General features: G+C 46.3%; 2 protein-coding genes and 1 long non-coding RNA gene across 3 annotated transcripts in view; 2 read left to right on the top strand and 1 right to left on the bottom strand.

The window, feature by feature from the left end:
• lamc1 (laminin, gamma 1) overlaps positions 1 to 18969 on the top strand; it is a 63175-nt gene extending 44206 nt beyond the window's left edge. The window contains exons 7-28 of the mRNA XM_038719073.1: positions 167 to 265; positions 1932 to 2068; positions 2174 to 2296; positions 3265 to 3454; positions 3558 to 3670; positions 3750 to 3971; positions 8924 to 9112; positions 9250 to 9495; positions 9647 to 9800; positions 9908 to 10050; positions 10135 to 10313; positions 10420 to 10576; positions 11882 to 12087; positions 12165 to 12244; positions 13522 to 13659; positions 13747 to 13891; positions 13981 to 14130; positions 14401 to 14515; positions 14792 to 14991; positions 15070 to 15228; positions 15309 to 15408; positions 16752 to 18969. Coding sequence (XP_038575001.1) covers positions 167 to 265; positions 1932 to 2068; positions 2174 to 2296; positions 3265 to 3454; positions 3558 to 3670; positions 3750 to 3971; positions 8924 to 9112; positions 9250 to 9495; positions 9647 to 9800; positions 9908 to 10050; positions 10135 to 10313; positions 10420 to 10576; positions 11882 to 12087; positions 12165 to 12244; positions 13522 to 13659; positions 13747 to 13891; positions 13981 to 14130; positions 14401 to 14515; positions 14792 to 14991; positions 15070 to 15228; positions 15309 to 15408; positions 16752 to 17008 — 3502 coding nt within the window. The 3' untranslated portion in view covers positions 17009 to 18969. The remainder of the gene's footprint in view (positions 1 to 166; positions 266 to 1931; positions 2069 to 2173; positions 2297 to 3264; positions 3455 to 3557; positions 3671 to 3749; positions 3972 to 8923; positions 9113 to 9249; positions 9496 to 9646; positions 9801 to 9907; positions 10051 to 10134; positions 10314 to 10419; positions 10577 to 11881; positions 12088 to 12164; positions 12245 to 13521; positions 13660 to 13746; positions 13892 to 13980; positions 14131 to 14400; positions 14516 to 14791; positions 14992 to 15069; positions 15229 to 15308; positions 15409 to 16751) is intronic.
• LOC119902738 lies at positions 3515 to 21622 on the bottom strand. Its single transcript, XR_005444360.1, has 3 exons — positions 21461 to 21622; positions 3761 to 3933; positions 3515 to 3656 (listed from the first exon to the last, which is right to left on the bottom strand). It is a non-coding gene; the product is annotated as an uncharacterized LOC119902738 (long non-coding RNA).
• Positions 21623 to 21646: 24 nt separating this feature from the next.
• LOC119902735 overlaps positions 21647 to 22505 on the top strand; it is a 4081-nt gene continuing 3222 nt past the window's right edge. Inside the window, exon 1 of the mRNA XM_038719084.1 lies at positions 21647 to 21969. Within this exon, the coding sequence (XP_038575012.1) occupies positions 21685 to 21969 (285 nt within the window). The 5' untranslated portion in view covers positions 21647 to 21684. The remainder of the gene's footprint in view (positions 21970 to 22505) is intronic.

Below are 22505 nucleotides of genomic sequence, written 5' to 3'. Positions count from 1 at the left end.
AGGCACTGACTTTGAGCGCCCCCTGCTGGCAACAACACAAAAGAAACTTTGACACTCATGACTGTCTGCAGCATCTTGGTCGTTTCTGTAAACTCGGACATGAACACGCATCATGTGTTCATCCAGCTCAGATATAACCCCCCCCCCTTCTCTCTCTCTCTGTCAGGCCTTGTTCTTGCTCGCCCTCTGGCAGCACTCAGGAGTGTGACGTCAACACGGGACAGTGTCGCTGCAAAGACCACGTGGAGGGCTTCAGCTGCGACAGGTAACAGACGCCTCATTAACCACATAAAGAGACACCTCCTCCAATCATAATAACCCTCTGACACATCAAACCATCTGTGGGGACAGGAGCAGCGTCCGGGAAGTACAAAACAGTCCTTTTACAAACGTAAGCAGCTCATTCAGCGACGGATACATGAAGCCGCTCCGCAGCTGTCGTCTGTTTCAAACACACAGGGCGAGCTCATCTGCTCAGTGACGTCACGCATCTGTCAGCAGCTTTCAATTAACCCTCTGATGGGTTATATGTGAGGATGTGCTGCAGGCTGACAAAGAGACATCTGGTGTCTGAGCTGCTTTCCACGTGTTAAACATGAAACACTTTATGTGCCCGGGTTTTGGATCCTTAGCTATTAAATAAAAAAGTGACAGAAGGTGCAGAGAAATGTGTTTGCTGATTGTGACGAGACACGATCGACTGGAGTGAAGTCTGTACAACCTCAGCTAAAAGGTTATGTAAGTCAATCCATACCATAATACCATAATAACTGATAAAAGTATTGAAATTGTGTGATAAATAAAAATAATTTTTTAAATCGAGCAAGTTTTCCCATAAAATTCTACAAAATAAACACAAAACATATTGATCCAAAATATTTTTAAATGTAGAAAGATGAACAAAATAGTTGTTAACACTCCACAAGTCATTTGAACTGTGCACCTTTTTTAGTTTTTGAGAGAGGGTCATTTTTATGAGCAGAGTGCAGAGGTGTTTCTTGTCACTTGATGTTGTCGTCATGGCAGTTCCTGTCAGCTAACACTAAAAGCATGTTAGACGCAGGCTTTCTGTGTGAACTATGAACTGAACTATGTACATAACTGTACTAAACTACTGAATCTTAGTGTTTCTCTCAATCTCTCTGTGATAATCCTGCTGTGACCTGCTCCTTTGGCGGCACTCATCTCGCCGTCATGCGTTGTCACGTGATTTTTCACCGCACGTAACGAAACGTCTTTCAAAGTGTTTGGGGTGGTGATGGAGCAGACCTTTGGTGTGAGAAACCCGGGTTCAATTCCCCACTGTGACCCATCCACCATTGTTATTCCTGAGCAAGACATTTAACCCCTCGTTGCTCCAGAGGCGTGCGACCTCTGACATATATAGATATATATATAAAAACGTCAGCTAAATGAATAAATGTACATGTAATGTTTGTCAGGAGACGATTTCCTTTATGTTCGACCACAATACTGCACATTCTGCAGAACAGTTTCCCCGCTTTGGTGAAGAAGATCTGGATCCTGGTCTTCACGGCCCTTTGCTGTTGTTTCTGAGACGTTGGTATCACACAAGTCTGCTGCGTCTTTTAAACAAGGAAGTGAGTTTGCTGACGTTTTGTGGGAAACGACGATGATGGGTCAGAACTCAATTCAAGGGGATTTGTTGAATAGTTGAGATTGCGACATCGCAAAATCCTGGAGGGACTGATTCATGTTTGATTAGGTGAAGAGGGCAGGCAGGAAGAACAGAAATAAAATAGAGGGGCGTTATAAGATATACAGATACTTTGCAGCAGTAGGGGCACATTTACGCTCATGCATCTGACCCCTGAGGTGAAATGCAGACTGTGACATATATTAGACGATGAAGGCGTGAGGTGAGGGTGGAGCTGCTCTGATCTGGGCTTTAACGTCCTTGTGTCCTCCAGGTGTAAGCTGGGTTACTTTAACCTGGACCCCAACAACCTTCAGGGCTGCACCCCCTGCTTCTGCTTCCAGCACTCGTCTGTGTGCGACAGCGCCGAAGGCTTCAGCGTGCACACCATCAGCTCATCCTTCCAAAGAGGTAACGCCGCCTGCAGGCCGGACGCAGGGACATAATTTACCCACACACACAGTGCTGTGTGTGTTTGTGTGCTGTAAAGTACTGTAATGTGTGTGTGTGTGTCAGGTGACGAGCATTGGACCGGTCAGCAGCGTGATGGCTCCAGCGTCTCCGTGCAGTGGTCCAACAGCGGACATGAAATCTCCCTCATCTCAGACGACTACTTCCCCATGTACTTTGTAGCCCCAGGTACGTACGCACACACACATACATTTGTTCCTTGGAGACTAACCCCTACTTTCATAACCTTAAACCGCAGGTTTGTGTCCCCGCGAAGTGAGCGTGTATACAGGTTTGTGTCCCCGCAAAGTGAGCGTGTATACAGGTTTGTGTCCCCGCAAAGTGAGCGTGTATACAGGTTTGTGTCCCCGCAAAGTGAGCGTGTATACAGGTTTGTGTCCCCGCAAAAGTGAGCGTGTCCACGCAACACTATAGGTGAAAACACATTTAACTAATAGATATCACCATGAAACTTTCCTGGTTGATTACTTAGATTTAGACAAAAAATGTTTATTACAGGTTTTCTGAAGTTTTATGCTTAAATTTTCAAATGAGGCAGTTTCTTATTAAATATGCGCTAACTTGCATCTATTTCAAGAACTGAAATCTGAACACTGGATTAAGTCAGGTTCAACATTATTGTTTTATTTTGTTGACACATTAGACTCAAACGTTTTTACAGAGATTTTTTTAAGTATCTCTTTATTTCATAAATCAGAAAATACTGTCAATAGGCATAAAAAAATCAATTTTCTCTTTTTGGGAATAAAATGTTCTATAATTCAGGCTGTGAATGATATATGAACAAACCCCTCTGTACCACCCTCCAGATTATCGTCAGGAGTAAAACGGGAAAGTTTGGTGTCTGTAAGAGCTGCTGAAGTTTAGATTTCAGGCTCAGGATGAGGGAAAAACAGCCTGTAAATATATGTATTGCAAGATTTTACACGTTTTAAATCCATCCAACTATTTACCTACTAATATTTAAGCCAACTGAAAGCTAAATAAAAGCTAGCCAGTCAGATTTCAAGCTTAACTTCCGCCTCTACTTTCACGATTGGTTACTGGTGCAAAGGAAATTACCATATTTGGATCCAACAGCCTTGTCAGAATCAGACCTAGACCACTGACCTTCAGTGTGTGTTTGTGCGTCACAGAGAAGTTTCTGGGGAACCAGATGTTGAGTTACGGACAGAACCTGAGCCTGAATTTCCGGGTTGACCGGCGGGACACTCGGCTGTCGGCGGAGGACCTGGTCCTGGAGGGAGCTAACCTGAGGGTGGCTGTCCCACTCATCGCCCAGGGCAACGCCTACCCCAACGAGAACATGCAGACTTATGTGTTCAGGTGAGACACAGCAGGGTTTCTCACATGAGGTGGTCTGATGGTCTGTTTACCAGCTCGCTGCTGCTGTTGTTGTTTGTAACATGGTGCTCTGGTTGTGGTTCAGGCTCCATGACAGCACTGACTACCCCTGGAGGCCGACCATCAGCCACTCCAACTTCCAGAAACTTCTCCACAACCTGACCGCCATCAAGATCCGCGGCACCTACAGCGAGCGGAGTACGTAACACAACACACACATAAACACAAACACTATATAAACTGTTTAGCACTGTTTGCTAACAAGTGTGCTCTCCAGGTGCTGGTTACCTTGATGACTTCTCCCTGGTCTCAGCGAGGCGGGGTCCAGGTATTCCGGCCCGCTGGGTCGAGCAGTGCACCTGTCCTCAGGGTTACCAAGGTCAGCACTGTGAGCACTGCACTCTGGGATACCGGCGTGCCCGTCCGGAGCTTGGAGCCTTCAGCCCCTGTGAGGCCTGCAACTGTAACGGACACAGTGACGCCTGTAACCCCGAGACAGGTAATACTTATTACTGACTGGTTTACTGTTTTACCGACTGGTTACTGATTGGTTTACTCTTTTACCGACTGGTTACTGACTGGTTTACTCTGTTACAGACTGGTTTATGACTGGTTTACTCTGTTACCGACTAGTTTACTGTGTTACTGACCAGTTACTAACTGGTTTACTGTATTATCAACTGGTTACCGACTGGTTTACTGTATTACTGACCAGTTACTGACTGGTTTACTGTGTAACCGACTGATTTACTGTGTTACTGACTGGTTTACTTTGTTACCGACTGGTTACTGACTGGTTTACTGTGTTACTGACCAGTTACCGACTGGTTTACTGTGTTACCGACTGGTTACCGACTGGTTTACTGTGTTACACACTGGTTACTTACTGGTATAGTGTGTTACCGACTGGTTTACTGTGTTACCGACTGGTTACTGATTGGTTTATTGTGTTACTGACCGGTAACTGAGTGGTTTACTGTGTTACAACCTGGTTAATGACTGGTTTACTCTGTTACAGACTGGTTAATGACTGGTTTACTCTGTTACCGACTGGTTTACTGTGTTACCGACTGGTTACTCACTAGTTTACTGTTACCGACCGGTTACTGACTGGTTTACTGTGTCACCGACTGGTTTACTGTGTTACACACTGGTTAATGACTGGTCTACTGTGTTACACACTGGTTAATGACTGGTTTACTCTTTTACCGACCGGTTACTGACTGGTTTATTGTGTTACCGACCGGTTACTGACTGGTTTACTGTGTTACCGACTGGTTACTCACTAGTTTACTGTTACCGACCGGTTACTGACTGGTTTACTGTGTCACCGACTGGTTTACTGTGTTACACACTGGTTAATGACTGGTTTACTCTTTTACCGACCGATTACTGACTGGTTTATTGTGTTACCGACCAGTTACTGACTGGTTTACTGTGTTACACACTGGTTAATGACTGGTTTACTGTGTTACAACGTGGTTAATGACTGGTTTACTCTGTTACCGACAGGTTACCGAGTGGTTTGCTGTGTTACCGACTGGTTACCGATTGGTTTACTGTGTAACTGACTGGTTTACTGTGTTACCGACTGATTTATTACTGGTATAGTGTGTTACCGACTGGTTACTTACTAGTTTACTGTGTCACCGACTGGTTTACTGTGTTACACACTGGTTGATGACTGGTTTACTCTGTTACAGACTGGTTTACTCTGTTAGAGACTGGTTACAGACTGGTTTACTCTGTTACCGACTGGTTACTGACTGGTTTACTGTGTTACCGGCTGGTTTACTGTGTCACGGACTGGTTTACTGTGTTACCGACTGATTTATTACTGGTATAGTGTGTTACCGACTGGTTATTTACTGGTTTACTTTGTTACCGACTGGTTCCTGACTGGTTTACTTTGTTACCGACTAGTTCCTGACTGGTTTACTTTGTTACGGACTGGTTCCTGACTGGTTTACTGTGTTACCCACTGGTTTACTGTGTTACTGTTTACCGACTGGTTTACTGTGTTTTACACACTGGTTAATGACTGGTTTACTGTGTTACACACTGGTTACCGACTGGTTTACTCTGTTACCGACTGGTTAACTCTGTTACCGACTGGTTACCGACTAGTTTACTGTGTTACTGACCGGTTACTGACTGGTTTAGTGTTTTACCGACCAGTTACTGACTGGTTTAATGTGTCACCGACTGGTTTACTCTTTTACAGACTGGTTAATGACTGGTTTACTCTGTTACCGACAGGTTAATGACTGGTTTACTCTGTTACTGACAGGTTACCGAGTGGTTTGCTGTGTTACCGACTGGTTTACTGTGTTACACACTGGTTACCGACTGGTTTACTCTGTTACAGACTGTAACACAGTAAACCGGTCAGTAACACTGTAAACCAGTCTGTAACAGAGTAAACCAGTCATTACAGTGTTACTGACCGGTTTACTGTGTTACTGACCGGTTACTGACTGGTATAGTGTGTTACTGACTGGTAACTGACTGGTTTACTGTGTTACCGGCTGGTTTACTGTGTCACGGACTGGTTTACTGTGTTACCGACTGGTTACTGACTGGTTTACTGTGTGACCAACCGGTTACTGAGTGGTTTACTGTGTAACTGACCGGTTTACTGTGTTACTGACCGGTTACTGACTGGTATAGTGTGTTACCGACTGGTAACTGACTGGTTTACTGTGTTACCGGCTGGTTTACAGTGTCACGGACTGGTTTACTCTGTTACCGACTGGTTACTGACTGGTTTACTGTGTGACCAACCGGTTACTGAGTGGTTTACTGTGTAACTGACTGGTTTACTGTGTTACCGACTGGTTACTTACTGGTTTACTTTGTTACCGACTGGTTCCTGACTGGTTTACTGTGTTACCCACTGGTTTACTGTGTTACTGACCAGTTACGGACTGGTTTACTTTGTTACTGACTGTTTACCGACTGGTTTACTGTGTTACCAACTGGTTTACAGTGTTACTGACCGTTTACTGTGTTACTGACCGGTTACTGACTGGTATAGTGTGTTACAGATTGGCTACCAATTGGTTTACTGTGTTACTGACCGGTTACTTACTGATTTACTGTGTTACTGACCGGTTACTTATTGGTTTACCGTGTTACCGACTGGTTTACTGTGTTACTGACCGGTTACTTACTGGTTTACTGTGTTACCGACTGGTTTACTGTGTTACCGATTGGTTTACTGTGTTACTGACCGGTTACTTACTGGTTTACTGTGTTACCGACTGGTTTACTGTGTTACCGACTGGTTTACTGTGTTACCGACTGGTTTACTGTGTGCTACAGACTGGTTACCGACTGGTTTACTGTGTTAGTGACCGGTTACTGACTGATATAGTGTGTTACTGACTGGTTTACTGTGTTACCGACTGGTTACCGACTGGTTTTCTGTGTTACAGAATGGTTACCTACTGGTTTACTGTGTTAGCGACCGGTTTACTGTGTTACCGACTGATATAGTGTGTTACCGACTGGTTACCGACTGGTTTACTGTGTTAGTGACCGGTTACTGACTGATATAGTGTGTTACTGACTGGTTTACTGTGTTACCGACTGGTTCCACACTGGTTTACCGTGTTACTAACCGGTTACTGACTTGGATAGTGTGTTACAAACTGGTTACCGACCGGTTTACTGTGTTACTGACCAGTTTACTGTGTTAGCGACCGGTTTACTGTGTTACCGACTGATATAGTGTGCTACAGACTGGTTACCGACTGGTTTACTGTGTTAGTGACCGGTTACTGACTGATATAGTGTGTTACTGACTGGTTTACTGTGTTACCGACTGGTTACCGACTGGTTTTCTGTGTTACAGAATGGTTACCTACTGGTTTACTGTGTTAGCGACCGGTTTACTGTGTTACCGACTGATATAGTGTGTTACCGACTGGTTTACTGTATTACTTACCGGTTACCGACTGGTTTACTGTGTTACCGACTGGTTACCGACTGGTTTTCTGTGTTACAGAATGGTTACCTACTGGTTTACTGTGTTAGCGACCGGTTTACTGTGTTACCGACTGATATAGTGTGTTACAGACTGGTTACCGCCTGGTTTACCGTGTTACTAACCGGTTACTGATTTGGATAGTGTGTTACAAACTGGTTACCGACCGGTTTACTGTGTTACAGACCAGTTTACTGTGTTACGAACTGGTTACTTACTGGTATAGTGTGTTACCGACTGGTTTACTGTGTTACTGACCAGTTACTGACTGGTATAGTGTGTTACAGAATGGTTACCTACTGGTTTACTGTGTTAGTGACCGGTTTTCTGTGTTACGAACTGGTTACTTACTGGTATAGTGTGTTACCGACTGGTTTACTGTATTACTTACCGGTTACTGACTGGTATAGTGTGTTACAGACTGGTTAGCGACTGGTTTACTGTGTTACGAACTGGTTTACTGTGTTACAGACTGGTTATCGACTGGTTTACTGTGTTACTAATTGGTTTACTGGGTTACCGACCGGTTACTGACTGGTTTACTGTGTTACAGACTGGTTACCGACTGGTTTACTGTGTTACGAACTGGTTTACTGTGTTACAGACTGGTTATCGACTGGTTTACTGTGTTACTAATTGGTTTACTGGGTTACCGACCGGTTACTGACTGGTTTACTGTGTTACCGACTGGTTTATTTTGTTACTGACCGGTTACTTACTGATTTACTGTGTTACTGACCGGTTACTTATTGGTTTACCGTGTTACCGACTGGTTTACTGTGTTACTGACCGGTTACTTACTGGTTTACTGTGTTACCGACTGGTTTACTGTGTTACCGATTGGTTTACTGTGTTACTGACCGGTTACTTACTGGTTTACTGTGTTACCGACTGGTTTACTGTGTTACCGACTGGTTTACTGTGTTACCGACTGGTTTACTGTGTTACCGACTGGTTACCAACTGGTTTACTGTGTTACCGACCAGTTACCAACTGGTTTACTGTGTTACCGACTGGTTTACTGTGTTACCAACCGGTTTTCTGTGTTACCGACTGGTTTACTGTGTTACTGACCGGTTACTTACTGGTTTACTGTGTTACCGACTGGTTTACTGTGTTACCGACTGGTTACTTACTGGTTTACTGTGTTACCGACTGGTTACTTACTGGTTTACTGTGTTACCGACTGGTTACTGACTGGTTTACTGTGTTACCGACTGGTTTACTGTGTTACCGACCGGTTACTGACTGGTTTACTGTGTTACTGACTGGTTTACTGTGTTACCGACTGGTTTACTGTGTTACTGACCGGTTACTGACTGGTTTACTGTGTTACTGACCGGTTACCGACTGGTTACTGACTGGTTTACTGTGTTACCGACTGGTTTACTGTGTTACCGACCGGTTACTGACTGGTTTACTGTGTTACCGACTGGTTATTGACTCTCTACCTGTCTGTCCAGGATCATGTGACTGTCAGGACAATACAGCCGGTTTGAGCTGTGAGCGCTGTAAAGACGGTTTCTATGGCGACGCCACCCGGGGGACGTCAGGTGACTGTCAGCCCTGTCCCTGTCCCGCCGGAGCCACCTGCGCCGTCATCCTCAAGACCAGAGAGGTGGTCTGCACCAACTGTCCCACAGGAACCACAGGTAACACCCCACACCTGTGCAGGTTAGACAGGTGTCCCTCTCAGGAACACTCGCAGCAGTAGTTTGATCGTCTGATAAACATCTGCACGTTCATCTAATCATTACTGTAACCGTCCTCTGACCTCACCTGTCTGCAGGTAAGCGCTGCGAGCTCTGTGATGACGGGTTCTTCGGCGACCCCCTGGGTCAGAGCGGGGCGGTCCGAGCCTGCCGCGCCTGCAAGTGCAGCGACAACATCGACCCCAATGCCGTCGGAAACTGCAACCGCGAGACTGGCGAGTGCCTCAAGTGCATCTACAACACCAACGGGTTCTTCTGCGACCGCTGCAAGGAAGGCTTCTACGGCAACGCCCTCGCCGCCAACCCGGCCGACAAGTGCAAACGTAAGAGGAGGTCCTGAGCGTTCAGCCCGAGCCCAAACCTTTTTCTGACATGTCTTCTGTTGGTTGATTGATCACTTGATTGATTATTGATCACTGATGTTTGCTGACGTGACCCTGAGCTTTCTGATTGGTTCCCCGTCCTCCTCCTCAGCGTGCTCCTGTTCTCCTCTTGGCACCGTCGGGCGACAGACCACCTGTTCTCAGGTCACCGGTCAGTGCCAGTGTCTCCCCAACGTCGCCGAACGCGACTGCAGCGCCTGCCAGCCCGGCTTCTTCAACCTGCGGAGCGGCGCCGGCTGCGAGCGGTCAGTTCTTCTCCTCGCGGCGTCCAGCACATGACTGGGGGTTTATTATTTTTTATTTTTTTATTCTTTTTCCCTGCCGCTAACTGTGCCCCCCTCCTCCTCCGCAGGTGCAACTGCAATCCAATTGGCTCTACCAACGGTCAGTGTGACATCACGTCGGGACAGTGCGAGTGTCAGCCCGGCGTCACCGGGCTGCACTGCGAGCGCTGCGAGGTCAACTTCTTCGGCTTCAGCTCATCGGGATGCAAACGTAAGGGCGACGACGTCACCAGTGTCTCAGGGTGTTTTTGAGTTTCCTGTTTTCTAACGCTGTCCTCCTCCGTGTGTCCTGCAGCCTGCGACTGCGACCCCGAGGGCGCCCAGTCGGGTCAGTGTAAGGAGGATGGGCGCTGCGAGTGCCGACCCGGCTTCGTCGGAGCGCGCTGCGACATGTGCGAGGAGAATTACTTCTACAACCGCTCGGCGCCGGGCTGCCAGCAGTGTCCTTCCTGCTACAGTCTGGTCAGAGACAAGGTGAGGACGCCTGAGACGGACGTAACTGATTGGAGGAGCTTTACCTGTGGCGGACGGAGACTCCCGTGGTCGGCAGACGATAAATGAAAGTGTTGTTTCTGTGCAGGTGAACCAGCAGAGGCAGAAGCTTCACGACCTGCAGACTCTGATCGATAACCTGGGCTCGGGTCAGGACACCGTCACCGACAAGGCCTTCGAGGACCGGCTGAAGGAGGCAGAGCGAGCCATCATGGACCTGCTGGAGGAGGCTCAGGCCAGCAAAGGTAACGCAGCCAAACGCCATGAGCAGAGGTGAAATACCACCAGCGACTTTGATGTTTTTAACCCTTTAAAACAACTAAATTAAACCAGAACACAAACAAACAAAAACACCAAAGTTACACAAAAAGATAAAACACAAACAAACAAACTGATCAATGCAGTCTGGTGGCTTTGACGAGAGCAACATAGCGACGGTTTCTGGTTAAACAAAAAGGGTCTTACTTTAAAAAAGGCCTCTCTGTATGGATCCTTTCCACAATGCTGTCAGACACTTGGAATAACAATCTGACAAACATTTGCCTTTAAGGGTCACGTTGCTACGGATCCCCTGAAGTCCCATAAGATGATTTTTTATCTTGTGCGCACAAGTTATTCTCCTGTGGGAACAAGATAATTTTCAAGATAAAAACTAGATAATATCTTGTGCGCAACTTGTTAATAACTTGTTCCCACAAGATAATTATTTTGTGGGGACAGGATAACAACTTGTTCCCACAGGATAATTATTTTGTGGGGACAGGATAACAACTTGTTCCAGGATAATAACTTGTTCACACAAGATAATTATTTTGTAGGGACAGGATAATAACTTGTTCCAGGATAATAACTTGTTCACACAAGATAATTATTTTGTGGGGACAGGATAATAACTTGTTCCAGGATAACAACTTGTTCCCACAAGATAATTATTTTGTAGGGACAGGATAATAACTTGTTCCAGGATAATAACTTGTTCACACAAGATAATTATTTTGTGGGGACAGGATAATAACTTGTTCCAGGATAACAACTTGTTCCCACAAGATAATTATTTTGTGGGGACAGGATAATAACTTGTTCACACAAGATAATTATTTTGTAGGGACAGGATAACAACTTGTTCACACAAGATAATTATTTTGTAGGGACAGGATAATAACTTGTTCCCACAAGATAATTATTTTGTAGGGACAGGATAACAACTTGTTCACACAAGATAATTATTTTGTAGGGACAGGATAACAACTTGTTCACACAAGATAATTATTTTGTAGGGACAGGATAACAACTTGTTCCAGGATAATAACTTGTTCACACAAGATAATTATTTTGTGGGCACAGGATAACAACTTGTTCCCACAAGATAATAACTTGTGTGCACAAGATAGAAAATATAATCTTATGGGATTTCAGTTTCAAAAGATGATCTAATTAGTCACATAGACACAAAAACATCAGTCCAGGTAGAAACATACAGAATACAGGAAAAAGTGATACCAACTTTAGATGAAATAGAAATGATTCCTCCAGCTGATTTGACCCTGCAGATGTCGACAGAGGTCTGCTGGATCGTCTGAACGCCATCAACAGCACTCTGACCACCCAGTGGAACCGCCTGCAGAACATCCGCAGCACGGTGGACGACACTGGCACTCAGGCCGACCGCGCACGCCACCGAGTCCAGGACGCCGAGAACCTGATCGACCGAGCCCGGCAGGAGCTGGACAAGGCCAAGGACGCCATCAGTAAAGTGGTGAGTGACGTCGCAGCAAATATTCACCAAACTAGCAGCGTGTGTGAGCTTATTAACGGAGACGATGTCGTCCGCAGGACATCAAAGCCCCCAGCGGCACCGGAGATCCAAACAACATGACGCTGCTGGCTGAGGAGGCCCGAACGCTGGCCGACAAGTAAGAGCTGAGATCTGTCACAAACACCAACACTTACAATAAAGCCACAGAATAACCCAAACAAACTAACCCACCGAGGTTAGAGGTCGGCAGCTTCTGCCTTCTGCAACGTAAAATTACTCTTTTCATCAATGGAGTCTGGCGGCTTTGACGAGAGCTACATATAACGTCTGTTTCTGGTTAAACAAAAAGGATCTTACTCTTTAGAAAAAGGTCTCTCTCTGTAGGGATCCTTTCATAATGCTGTCAGACACTTGGAATAACAATCTGAGCCTGTCAACAGCTAAAATAAGTTCTTCAGTGGACGGACTTTTACCCTCTGCTGACTGCAGTGCGCTCGCTTAATGCTGGAGCAGTTTCCAAACATGTTGTCGCCGTTAAGTGTGATTTATAGTCCTGCGTCGGGTCGTAGCCATACATTTATACTTGTGCGTCGCCGTCTCTGTCGTTCTGTAAGTACACCGTGTCATGGCGAGGTCCCGGACCTAAAGGAAATCCACAGTCCAACAGTGATGTCCTGGCTATAATGCTTTGTCTTTCTGTGAATTTTATTCAAGTCTTCTGTACGTGGCCGCTCGAATGAGTGAGGAGAGCCATCGCAGAGACACGTCACACGTCAGGAGACGTGGAGGAGCTCAGAGGGTAGAGAGCGGGGCTGCGGTGAGCGTGCGTCCCGGCGTTTGATCCTCAGTCATGAACATGTGGACGCTTATTTTCAGCTCTCTGAGGAAATTCAGGGGACTCCAATCACACGTTTACTGTCGGCTTTTTCAGAGGTGTGTCAAGCCAGAGACTCTTTCTAATGTCCTTCAGAACTTTTCAAAGTAAAAGCTCTCAGTAAACTCAACATGAAGCATTGCTGCAAAAAAATGTTCTTGCAGTTTTATTTTGGAGGCACAATCACTTAAGAGGAAGTGATTGCTGAGACTGAGATCTGTTTCAGCATCAGCTGCTATCAATTTATTTATTTTTTATTTTCTGCTATCAAAGCAGATGTTATTGCTGGCGGCCCGGTTCTGGCCCGCGGGCCGCCTATTGCCGACCACTGGCGTAGGGCACAGGACTACGCAGAGACTACGCCGTCGATTCGACGCAGAAGTATAAATTGCACTTTAGTCACAGACGCAAAAACACGGGTTAAAAAAGGTCCAGAACTTAAATAATCCTGCTGTCGGTTCATATTTAATAAAGAGTTCTGCTCCCGCCGTGCTGAAACTGCGGTATCGCACCGTTTCCCCGTCCTAGACATCACTCTCACGTATCCCTGCTCTCCTCAGGCACAAGATGGACGCCGACCAGATCGAGAGGATTGCCAAAGACGCCAACGACACGTCGACCAAAGCGTACAACCTGCTGCTGAAGACTCTGGCCGGGGAGGGCAAGACGAGTCAGGAGATCGACGAGCTCAACAAGAAGTACGTACCGGCGCCGTCGGGGCTTTGCATCGGCGTGACTCACGTTAACTAATAGAACCGTTTGAACGTAACATCTGCTGTTATCAGGTACAACGAGGCGAAGGAGCTGGCGAAGAATCTGGAGAAGCAGGCCAACAAGATCCAGGCCGAGGCCGAAGACGCCGGAGAGAAGGCTCTGAAGATCTTCGCCAACCTGACCAGCCTCCCGCCGTTCGACACCAAGGCTCTGGAGGTTCAGACCGAAGCTCGCTGCTGACGTGAGATGTTTTTATCTATAACGCGTGTTTTCCTGGATGAGTGACCGGGCCGTTGTGTTTTCAGAATGAAGCCAGTAAGATCAAGAAGGAGGCGTCGGACCTCGACAAGCTGATCGACAAGACGGAGAAGGAGTACAACGACCTGAGAGACGACCTGAAGGGCAAAGAGCAGGAAGTGCGCAAGCTGCTGGAGAAGGGAAAAAGTGAGCAGCAGGTAGGTCGACACATGATGACCTTATAGACCATGATGCATTGCTGCAGGATATAAAGGAGCTATTAATGCAGAAACATCAGCGATGACACGTTACTGCAACATGAGTACTTTTACTTTCTGTAAGTACGAGCTGCTCTTCAGTTTTACTAAAGGTTTTCTGTGGAGGATTTACAGTGTGTACTTTTTTTACGTTTTAACCTGCCCACGCCGTCAGAACGGCTCCGCCCAGCCGCTCTGTTCACCTCTGGCTTCCTGTTCCTGTCTTGACAGACCGCAGATCAGCTGTTGGCTCGGGCCGACGCTGCCAAGGCTCTGGCTGAGGAGGCGGCGAAGAAGGGCCGGTCCACCTTCAAGGAGGCCGAGGGCATCCTGAACGACCTCAGAGGTACCGTCTCTCTGTCTCGCCTCTAAAACCAGACGTCTGTGAACCTGTCCGAGAACCAGACCCCTTAAGTGTTTACCTTAAATTCACAGACTGTCCCCGTTTAATAATGATCAGCTATTTTAGGGGGAAGTCAATGTTGTTTTTAAGGGCTTTTAAAGCCGTTTGGGGGTCAAACTAGACCAGATGAAGATGTTTGTGTTTCCAGGCGCTCATGAAGGTTTGATGGTCTTGACGTTGGTCTTACCTGGATTTTCTTTCATTCCAAACTTCCCGCAGACTTCGACAGGAGGGTCAACGACAACAAGACCGCGGCCGAGGAAGCATTGAAGAAGATCCCCGGCATCAACGCCACCATCATGGCCGCCAACGAGAAGACCAGGCAGGCGGAGGCGGCGCTCGGCAACGCGGCCGCCGACGCCCGGGAGGCCAAGAACAAGGCGGAGGAGGCCGAGAAGATCGCCAGCAACGTGCAGAAGGTAGGTAGGACCCGACGGCCTGCCGTCTGCGGCCCACGGGGATCGATCGGGTTTTTAATCCTCCTCGCCTCTTCGCAGGGCTCAGCCAAGACCAAGGAGGACGCAGAGAAGGCCTTCCAGGACACCAACAAGCTGGACAACGAGGTCGACGACATGATGGACCAGCTGAGCGCCGCGGAGCGGGAGCTGGCCAGGAAGAAGGCCGAGGCGGACCAGGACATGATGATGGCTGGAATGGTACGACCCGGTTCTGCTGTGTCGATAGAGACCCGTTCAGAGGAACCTGTGAGATCAACGCTGCTTTTTCTGTCCCGCAGGCGTCGAGCAGCGCTAAGGAGGCGGAGGACAACGCCCGCAAGGCCAAGAGCGCCGTGAAGACGGTCCTGAGCACCATCACCGCCCTGCTGGATCAGCTGGGTGAGAACAGGGACTCGCGTTTAGCAGAGTCCGGGTGTGTGGACCGAGTTCTGACAGCGTAAAGGTCATTTAAGTTAGTCCCAGCAGGAATTCAGTCCTGCGACATCGCAAAGGGGTGGAAATCACCAGAGGCCCCACGACACGATGATGATGAAGTAAAACTCATGTACAATTTATAAAATAAAAGATCGACACTTGGCGTCCGTGTATCGACACTAATAAGCGATACCGTGCTGGATCGCTTATTTTCCGAGTAAATTCCAGCAACGTTTGCAGGATCCTGAGACAGTTTTCAAATCCCAAAACTGGTCAATATATTTTTCACCAGTTTTTAGCAGTTTTCCACATTCAAGTGATCCAGTTCAGAGGCGAATAAAAACCAGCTTCAGCAGACAGACGTCCGTGTAATCCGACACCTGCAACTGACTCTGAAAGTGAAACCAGAGCCGCGTTACCACCGAGTCCGCGGCTGCCGGAGCTCATCCGGTCAATTTTCAAAATAAAATACCCTGTGCAGATTCCCGATCGTAAAACAACAATAAACACTGTCAAAACAGACAAAGAAACAATTTAACTACGCGGCCTACTTAATCATAGCAGAAGCACAAACGCTAGCACTGATTACCAAATGAAGTGGACGCTGACGCCGGGCTGGGGGCCAAACAGACCCGTGGCGCAGCTGGAGTCGGTGGATTTAGACCAATAAAAAGACGGCGACTGGTAACACAACAGCCTGAATCGTGACCCCTGTTCCGGCGTGCCGGCTCGGTACTTTTCACACAGCGCAGCGAGCCGCCATAATGGCCTATTAATCCCAGAAAAATGGGCAGTGTGAAAGCGCCTTAAAGTGAAGGAGGCGTGTTCATCTCACGGGACTCTCACAATATCTTCATACGTTTTTCTTTAAATGTGTTCTTAATAAAGTTCCTCTTCTCCTGATTCACGACGCGAATGATGAATCTCGTTGTCTTCTTAAAGTGACAGCCCCTTTTTCCTACTTAGCATTAAGACCCCGTTGATCCACATAAAAGGCTACGAGACGGAGTCGTGAAGCCGTCAGCGGAGCCCTCGACTCCAAAAACACGACGCGCTTCAGTAGGTCAGAAGTGAAGCTGCAGGAAGCGAGCGGCGCCGTGTTTAGCGGAGAATATTAAACATTACACATTAGCTGCTGTTGAACTTGGACGGTCTCAGGAGTGAAAACATAAGAAATATTTTAATTTAATGAGCGCGGAACTTATTTTGCACAAACGTGTGCGTAGATTCTGTTCTTACCTACGAACAAACCCCAAATTAGGAAGAACGTGTTGTGCTGGTGAGGCTGACGTCTCCTTTGTCTGCAGGAAACATCGACAAGGTGGACCTGAGCAAACTGAACCAGATCGATGAGTCCCTGAAGAGCGCCAAGGGCAAGATGGCCAACAGCGAGCTGGACAGGAAGCTGGCGGAGCTGAACGACGTGGCGCGGACCCAGGAGGACATGATCAACGACTACGACCGGCAGATCCGCGAGATCCGCGCAGACATCGCCAACCTCAACGACATCAAGAACACGTTACCCGACGGCTGCTTCAACACGCCGTCCCTGGAGAGGCCTTAACCCCGCCCTCCCCCTCCCCCCCCCCCCCGCCCCCCCTCACATCTAACACTCCGGCAAACACGCCGACTTTTACCAAAACTGTTTGTTTTTTTACTTTTTGTTTTCAGATTCTTGTCTTTGTTTTTCTTTCACAAGAGAGACGCCGGCTTCTCGGACCACGTGTCAACGAGAGAGAAGCAGCTTTTTGTTTTTGTCTTTAGGTTGGTTGTTTTTTTTTAAAGACGCAGTAACGTGGTCACGGCAGAATGAACTCAGCGGCGTAGAGAAGCCGCGCAGAGAGGAGGAAAAACCAGAACCACAAACCCGACGCGACTGCACCCGTCTGCTCCGCCAAGAGGAAACCACGCCGGAGGCTCCTCCTCCCTCCTGGAGGAACCTCCGCTCGCAGTGTCTAACCGGCCGTTACCCACAATGCCTGGCGACACACCGGCTACTTCAGAGTTTAACAGCTTGTGAGCTCGCTGAATGTCTTTTCTTTTTCAAACACAACCGTGTATTTCAGAAACCACACAGTGAAGGAACCCTCTCGCAAGGAAAAGTATTTCACTTTTTCTTTTCCTCAGCAGTATTTTCGCCTCCAGCCGCTCGCTCTGCGGGCGCACACGAAGCCTCTGAAGTCCACAGAAAATGTGTTTTAAAATCTCACGCGTCTTGTTCCCAGAAGATTTCGCTCTGGAGTTCAGGTTAGAGGATGTTTACGTCACGACGACCTCTTTATCGTGAAGTTATCTATCGCCGCGTTCTCGCGCACGCGAGATTAAAAACCGTGTCTTCGCGGGGCTTCAGAGGCTCCGTCTTTGAATCAGCTGACGTTTCTCCCGACGCTGTAACACGACAGACGTTCGGTTCCTCTCGTCCTCTCAGAAGCTGCTGCTGCTCGTCACCGAACGCACGACTAAACCTTTTCTCTTCCAGGCTTCAATCCAACACTATGCAACTTTGTACATTTTGCGTAGCGAGAGTTTTTATCTGATACACTGGTGCTAATAATTATTTCAAATGTTATATTTTTTGTTGTTGTGTGTGAATGTTTTTTATTCTGACATTAGAGCGAGGAATTGTGTGTAAATATATGCTTAAATGATTCAGGACTGGCTGTTTTTTTTCTTTTTTAAAGACATAAAACTCCAACAAACAAACAGAAAACAGCCACGTTAAGTTCGATCACAATCAATCAACTGAAACCTCCAGGTTAAATATATATATATATAAATATATAAATATCTACGGTAACGTCTGTGGTATGTTATTATAATACGCTTGCTTGTATACAAAGCTCCGTGTTGCTGCTTCGTAGCGATGCCAATATTTCATTTGTGTTTTATTGACCCTCTGTGGGAGTTAATTCAACCTAACTGAATAATTATGTTTAGTTTTTTGTTTTTTTGAGCTTTGACCCTTTCTGCCAATCAGGACGTGTTTAAAAAGGGGGGGCGTGTCCGTCCTCTCTGGAGGCGGGAAGCTCGCTCACGTGTCGCTGCAGTAGTTTGAATTAAATTAGTGTTCTGTGCCTTTTAATATAAAGTTCAGCCGTAATCAGCCCCACCTTTTTTTATTACACAGAATCGTCCTCGCCGCCTCACGCCGTCTCCTCGTGTCGGCGCTGAAGCGGTTTGTTTGATTTTAAATCAGGTCCTGTAACAGAGAGAAGTCCTGATCCTGGTCCAGACTCAGACCAGAGACCCGGTGTTGGTCTGCCGTTCAGACGGCCGCTCTGCAGGATGTGCAGCGCGTACAGACATGATGTATAAACAGTATTTTAAGTTATAATGTACCAGGTATTTGTATTGTAACCCTGTTGTTTTAGATGGTGCTGTAGGCGCTGCGCAGTCTGCAGGACTCCTCTGTGGTTTTGTTTCTGTCCTCTCGTTTTCCAGCCCTGTGAGGACCTGAGTTTGTTCCCAACGGGCCTGTAAATCCAAACTTTACATTTGAATAATAAAAAAAATTACTACAGGAACAAAGTTTGTGGGCGTTGTGGTGTCGCGTCATTTTAATCCAACACACGGACCGATGGAAGAGACGGTGACCGTGTTCTTTATCTCCCGTACTTTGAGCTAGACCAGCTTTACTGTTCAGCATCTTAGCATGTCAGCTAACATTTTGTCACTTTGCTGTAAACATGGCAACTTTTCATAAACTAAGACAAACAGCCCTGTGTGATGATGCATTTTGCAGATAATATAAGAGGTTTTGAGACATTTGAAGGTTTTATTAGAGACAGAAAGCTGCTGAGTTACAGCCGTAAAAACGTTTGTTTCTCCTGTTCAATAAATAGCATCGATTAGCTGATTAGCAGTAAAGATGAAGTCCAGCTGAGGCTGATGGGAATGTCGTCAGTTTTGCAGGTATTTGGTCACAAAGTGACACATTAAAGAGGTCGTGTTATGCTTCTGGGCTTTTCCCTGTAGTTATACACACTGATCTGATACTGATACACTTTATACGTGCCTGCGTTAGTAATGTTACTGCAGTAAAAGTACTAATACCGCACCGTTTAAATACTCTGTTAGAGGTAAAAGTCCTGCGTTAGTAATGTTAGTGCAGTAAAAGTACTAATACCGCACCGTTTAAATACTCTGTTAGAGGTAAAAGTCCTGCGTTAGTAATGTTAGTGCAGTAAAAGTACTAATACCGCGCCGTTTAAATACTCTGTTAGAGGTAAAAGTCCTGCGTTAGTAATGTTAGTGCAGTAAAAGTACTAATACCGCACCGTTTAAATACTCTGTTAGAGGTAAAAGTCCTGCGTTAGTAATGTTACTGCAGTAAAAGTACTAATACCGCGCCGTTTAAATACTCTGTTAGAGGTAAAAGTCCTGCGTTAGTAATGTTACTGCAGTCAAAGTACTAATACCGCGCCGTTTAAATACTCTGTTAGAGGTAAAAGTCCTGCGTTAGTAATGTTACTGCAGTAAAAGTACTAATACCGCACCATTTAAATACTCTGTTAGAGGTAAAAGTCCTGCGTTAGTAATGTTAGTGCAGTAAAAGTACTAATACCGCACCGTTTAAATACTCTGTTAGAGGTAAAAGTCCTGCGTTAGTAATGTTACTGCAGTAAAAGTACTAATACCGCGCCGTTTAAATACTCTGTTAGAGGTAAAAGTCCTGCGTTAGTAATGTTAGTGCAGTAAAAGTACTAATACCGCGCCGTTTAAATACTCTGTTAGAGGTAAAAGTCCTGCGTTAGTAATGTTACTGCAGTAAAAGTACTAATACCGCACTGTTTAAATACTCTGTTAGAGGTAAAAGTCCTGCGTTAGTAATGTTACTGCAGTAAAAGTACTAATACCGCACTGTTTAAATACTCTGTTAGAGGTAAAAGTCCTGCGTTAGTAATGTTAGTGCAGTAAAAGTACTAATACCGCGCCGTTTAAATACTCTGTTAGAGGTAAAAGTCCTGCGTTAGTAATGTTACTGCAGTCAAAGTACTAATACCGCACCGTTTAAATACTCTGTTAGAGGTAAAAGTCCTGCGTTAGTAATGTTAGTGCAGTAAAAGTACTAATACCGCGCCGTTTAAATACTCTGTTAGAGGTAAAAGTCCTGCGTTAGTAATGTTAGTGCAGTAAAAGTACTAATACCGCGCCGTTTAAATACTCTGTTAGAGGTAAAAGTCCTGCGTTAGTAATGTTAGTGCAGTAAAAGTACTAATACCGCGCCGTTTAAATACTCTGTTAGAGGTAAAAGTCCTGCGTTAGTAATGTTAGTGCAGTAAAAGTACTAATACCGCGCCGTTTAAATACTCTATAAGAGGTAAAAGTCCTGCGTTAGTAATGTTAGTGCAGTAAAAGTACTAATACCGCGCCGTTTAAATACTCTGTTAGAGGTAAAAGTCCTGCGTTAGTAATGTTAGTGCAGTAAAAGTACTAATACCGCGCCGTTTAAATACTCTGTTAGAGGTAAAAGTCCTGCGTTAGTAATGTTAGTGCAGTAAAAGTACTAATACCGCGCCGTTTAAATACTCTGTTAGAGGTAAAAGTCCTGCGTTAGTAATGTTAGTGCAGTAAAAGTACTAATACCGCACCGTTTAAATACTCTGTTAGAGGTAAAAGTCCTGCGTTAGTAATGTTAGTGCAGTAAAAGTACTAATACCGCGCCGTTTAAATACTCTGTTAGAGGTAAAAGTCCTGCGTTAGTAATGTTAGTGCAGTAAAAGTACTAATACCGCACCGTTTGTTCACTTTTGTCGCCAGCGGTTTAGACATTATTGTGATGTTATTTTGAGGGGACAGCAGATTTACACACTCACTACTTTACATGTAAACATGTGATTATATCTTTTCAGCACTGAAGAAATGTCACTTTGCTACAAAGATCTGAGGGCAGACCTGTACTTTTCCATTCCTCTGTGCTGCCAGCTCAACCTAAACTTCATTCAGAAAGTAAAAAGTACAACATGTCCCTCTGAGATGGAGCAGAAGTAGAAAGCTGCATGTAAAGTACAGGTACCTTTTAATGTGTAGGTCCTCGGTGGTCAGCGCGCGCCTGAAAACAGGTTTTATCAGGTGTTTCTCCAGGAGACCACGTGATGTTTGATGTTTGAGGTCCAGCACGTTCCTCCCGTTTCTGATCTACGTCACTCTGTCATATTTGCATAAACCCCGCCCCCCACAGAGAGCAGCTCCAGGTTCTGGGTCTAAACCCGAACCGTTTCTCGCAGAAGCTAAACCGCCATGTCCAGGAGACGCTGCTACTTCCGGTGCAAAGGTAAAGGTAAGTTCCCGCTGTACAACCTGCCGAAGGAGGACGCGCTGAAGAAGCAGTGGCTCAGGTTCATCTTCTCCAGGATCCCGCAGGGTCACCTGCCGAACCTCTTCCTGTGCTCCCTGCACTTCACCGAGGACTGCTTCGTGAACCGGCCCCAGTTCGACGCCGGGTTCTGTCAGCGGCTGGTCCTGAAGGACGGCTCGGTCCCCACCCTGGGCCGCCCCGGAGAGGATTCAGGACCGGAACCGGCTGTAAGTCTGCTTTATGTGGGTTAGCATTAGCCTGCTAACTTAGCATGTAGCGCTGAGAGCTAACGTTTGTTTCGCTTTGATTTTAATCCCCCAAACGCGTCGCTGAGTCCGATAAAACTGTAAACATTCAGGGGGGGCAGAGAATCCGGGTCCCGATCCGTAACACCGGAACATGATGCTAATGCTAGCATCAATGCTAAGCTCATCACGGAACCAGAACAGCCCAACAGGACGTGGTTCCGCCTCCCACGGAAGGTAAAGAGGCGGCGGACAGAGCCTCTAAATCTCTATCATGTGTTTTATGTGTAATATGGTGAAGATGTAAAGGTCCAGCTGCACATGAGGACCAATAATCCGAGACAGAACTTAATTTCCGAGATTAATCTACAAGTAAAAAAAGCCTGAATATTCTCTGACATTATAGTCACACATTTATGAGAGAAACTTCACTCTGCAAGGCTGCAACATGACACACAGTGTGCCGTATATATATGTGTGTGTGTATGTGTATGTATGTATATATATATATATATATA

The sequence above is a fragment of the Micropterus salmoides genome, unplaced genomic scaffold (assembly GCF_014851395.1).
Source record: "Micropterus salmoides isolate LMB-PRFRI ecotype aquatic unplaced genomic scaffold, ASM1485139v1 Ms_hic_scaffold_14, whole genome shotgun sequence".
Taxonomy (NCBI): Eukaryota; Metazoa; Chordata; class Actinopteri; order Centrarchiformes; family Centrarchidae; genus Micropterus; species Micropterus salmoides.
This window is presented reverse-complemented; position numbering and strand designations above follow the sequence as displayed.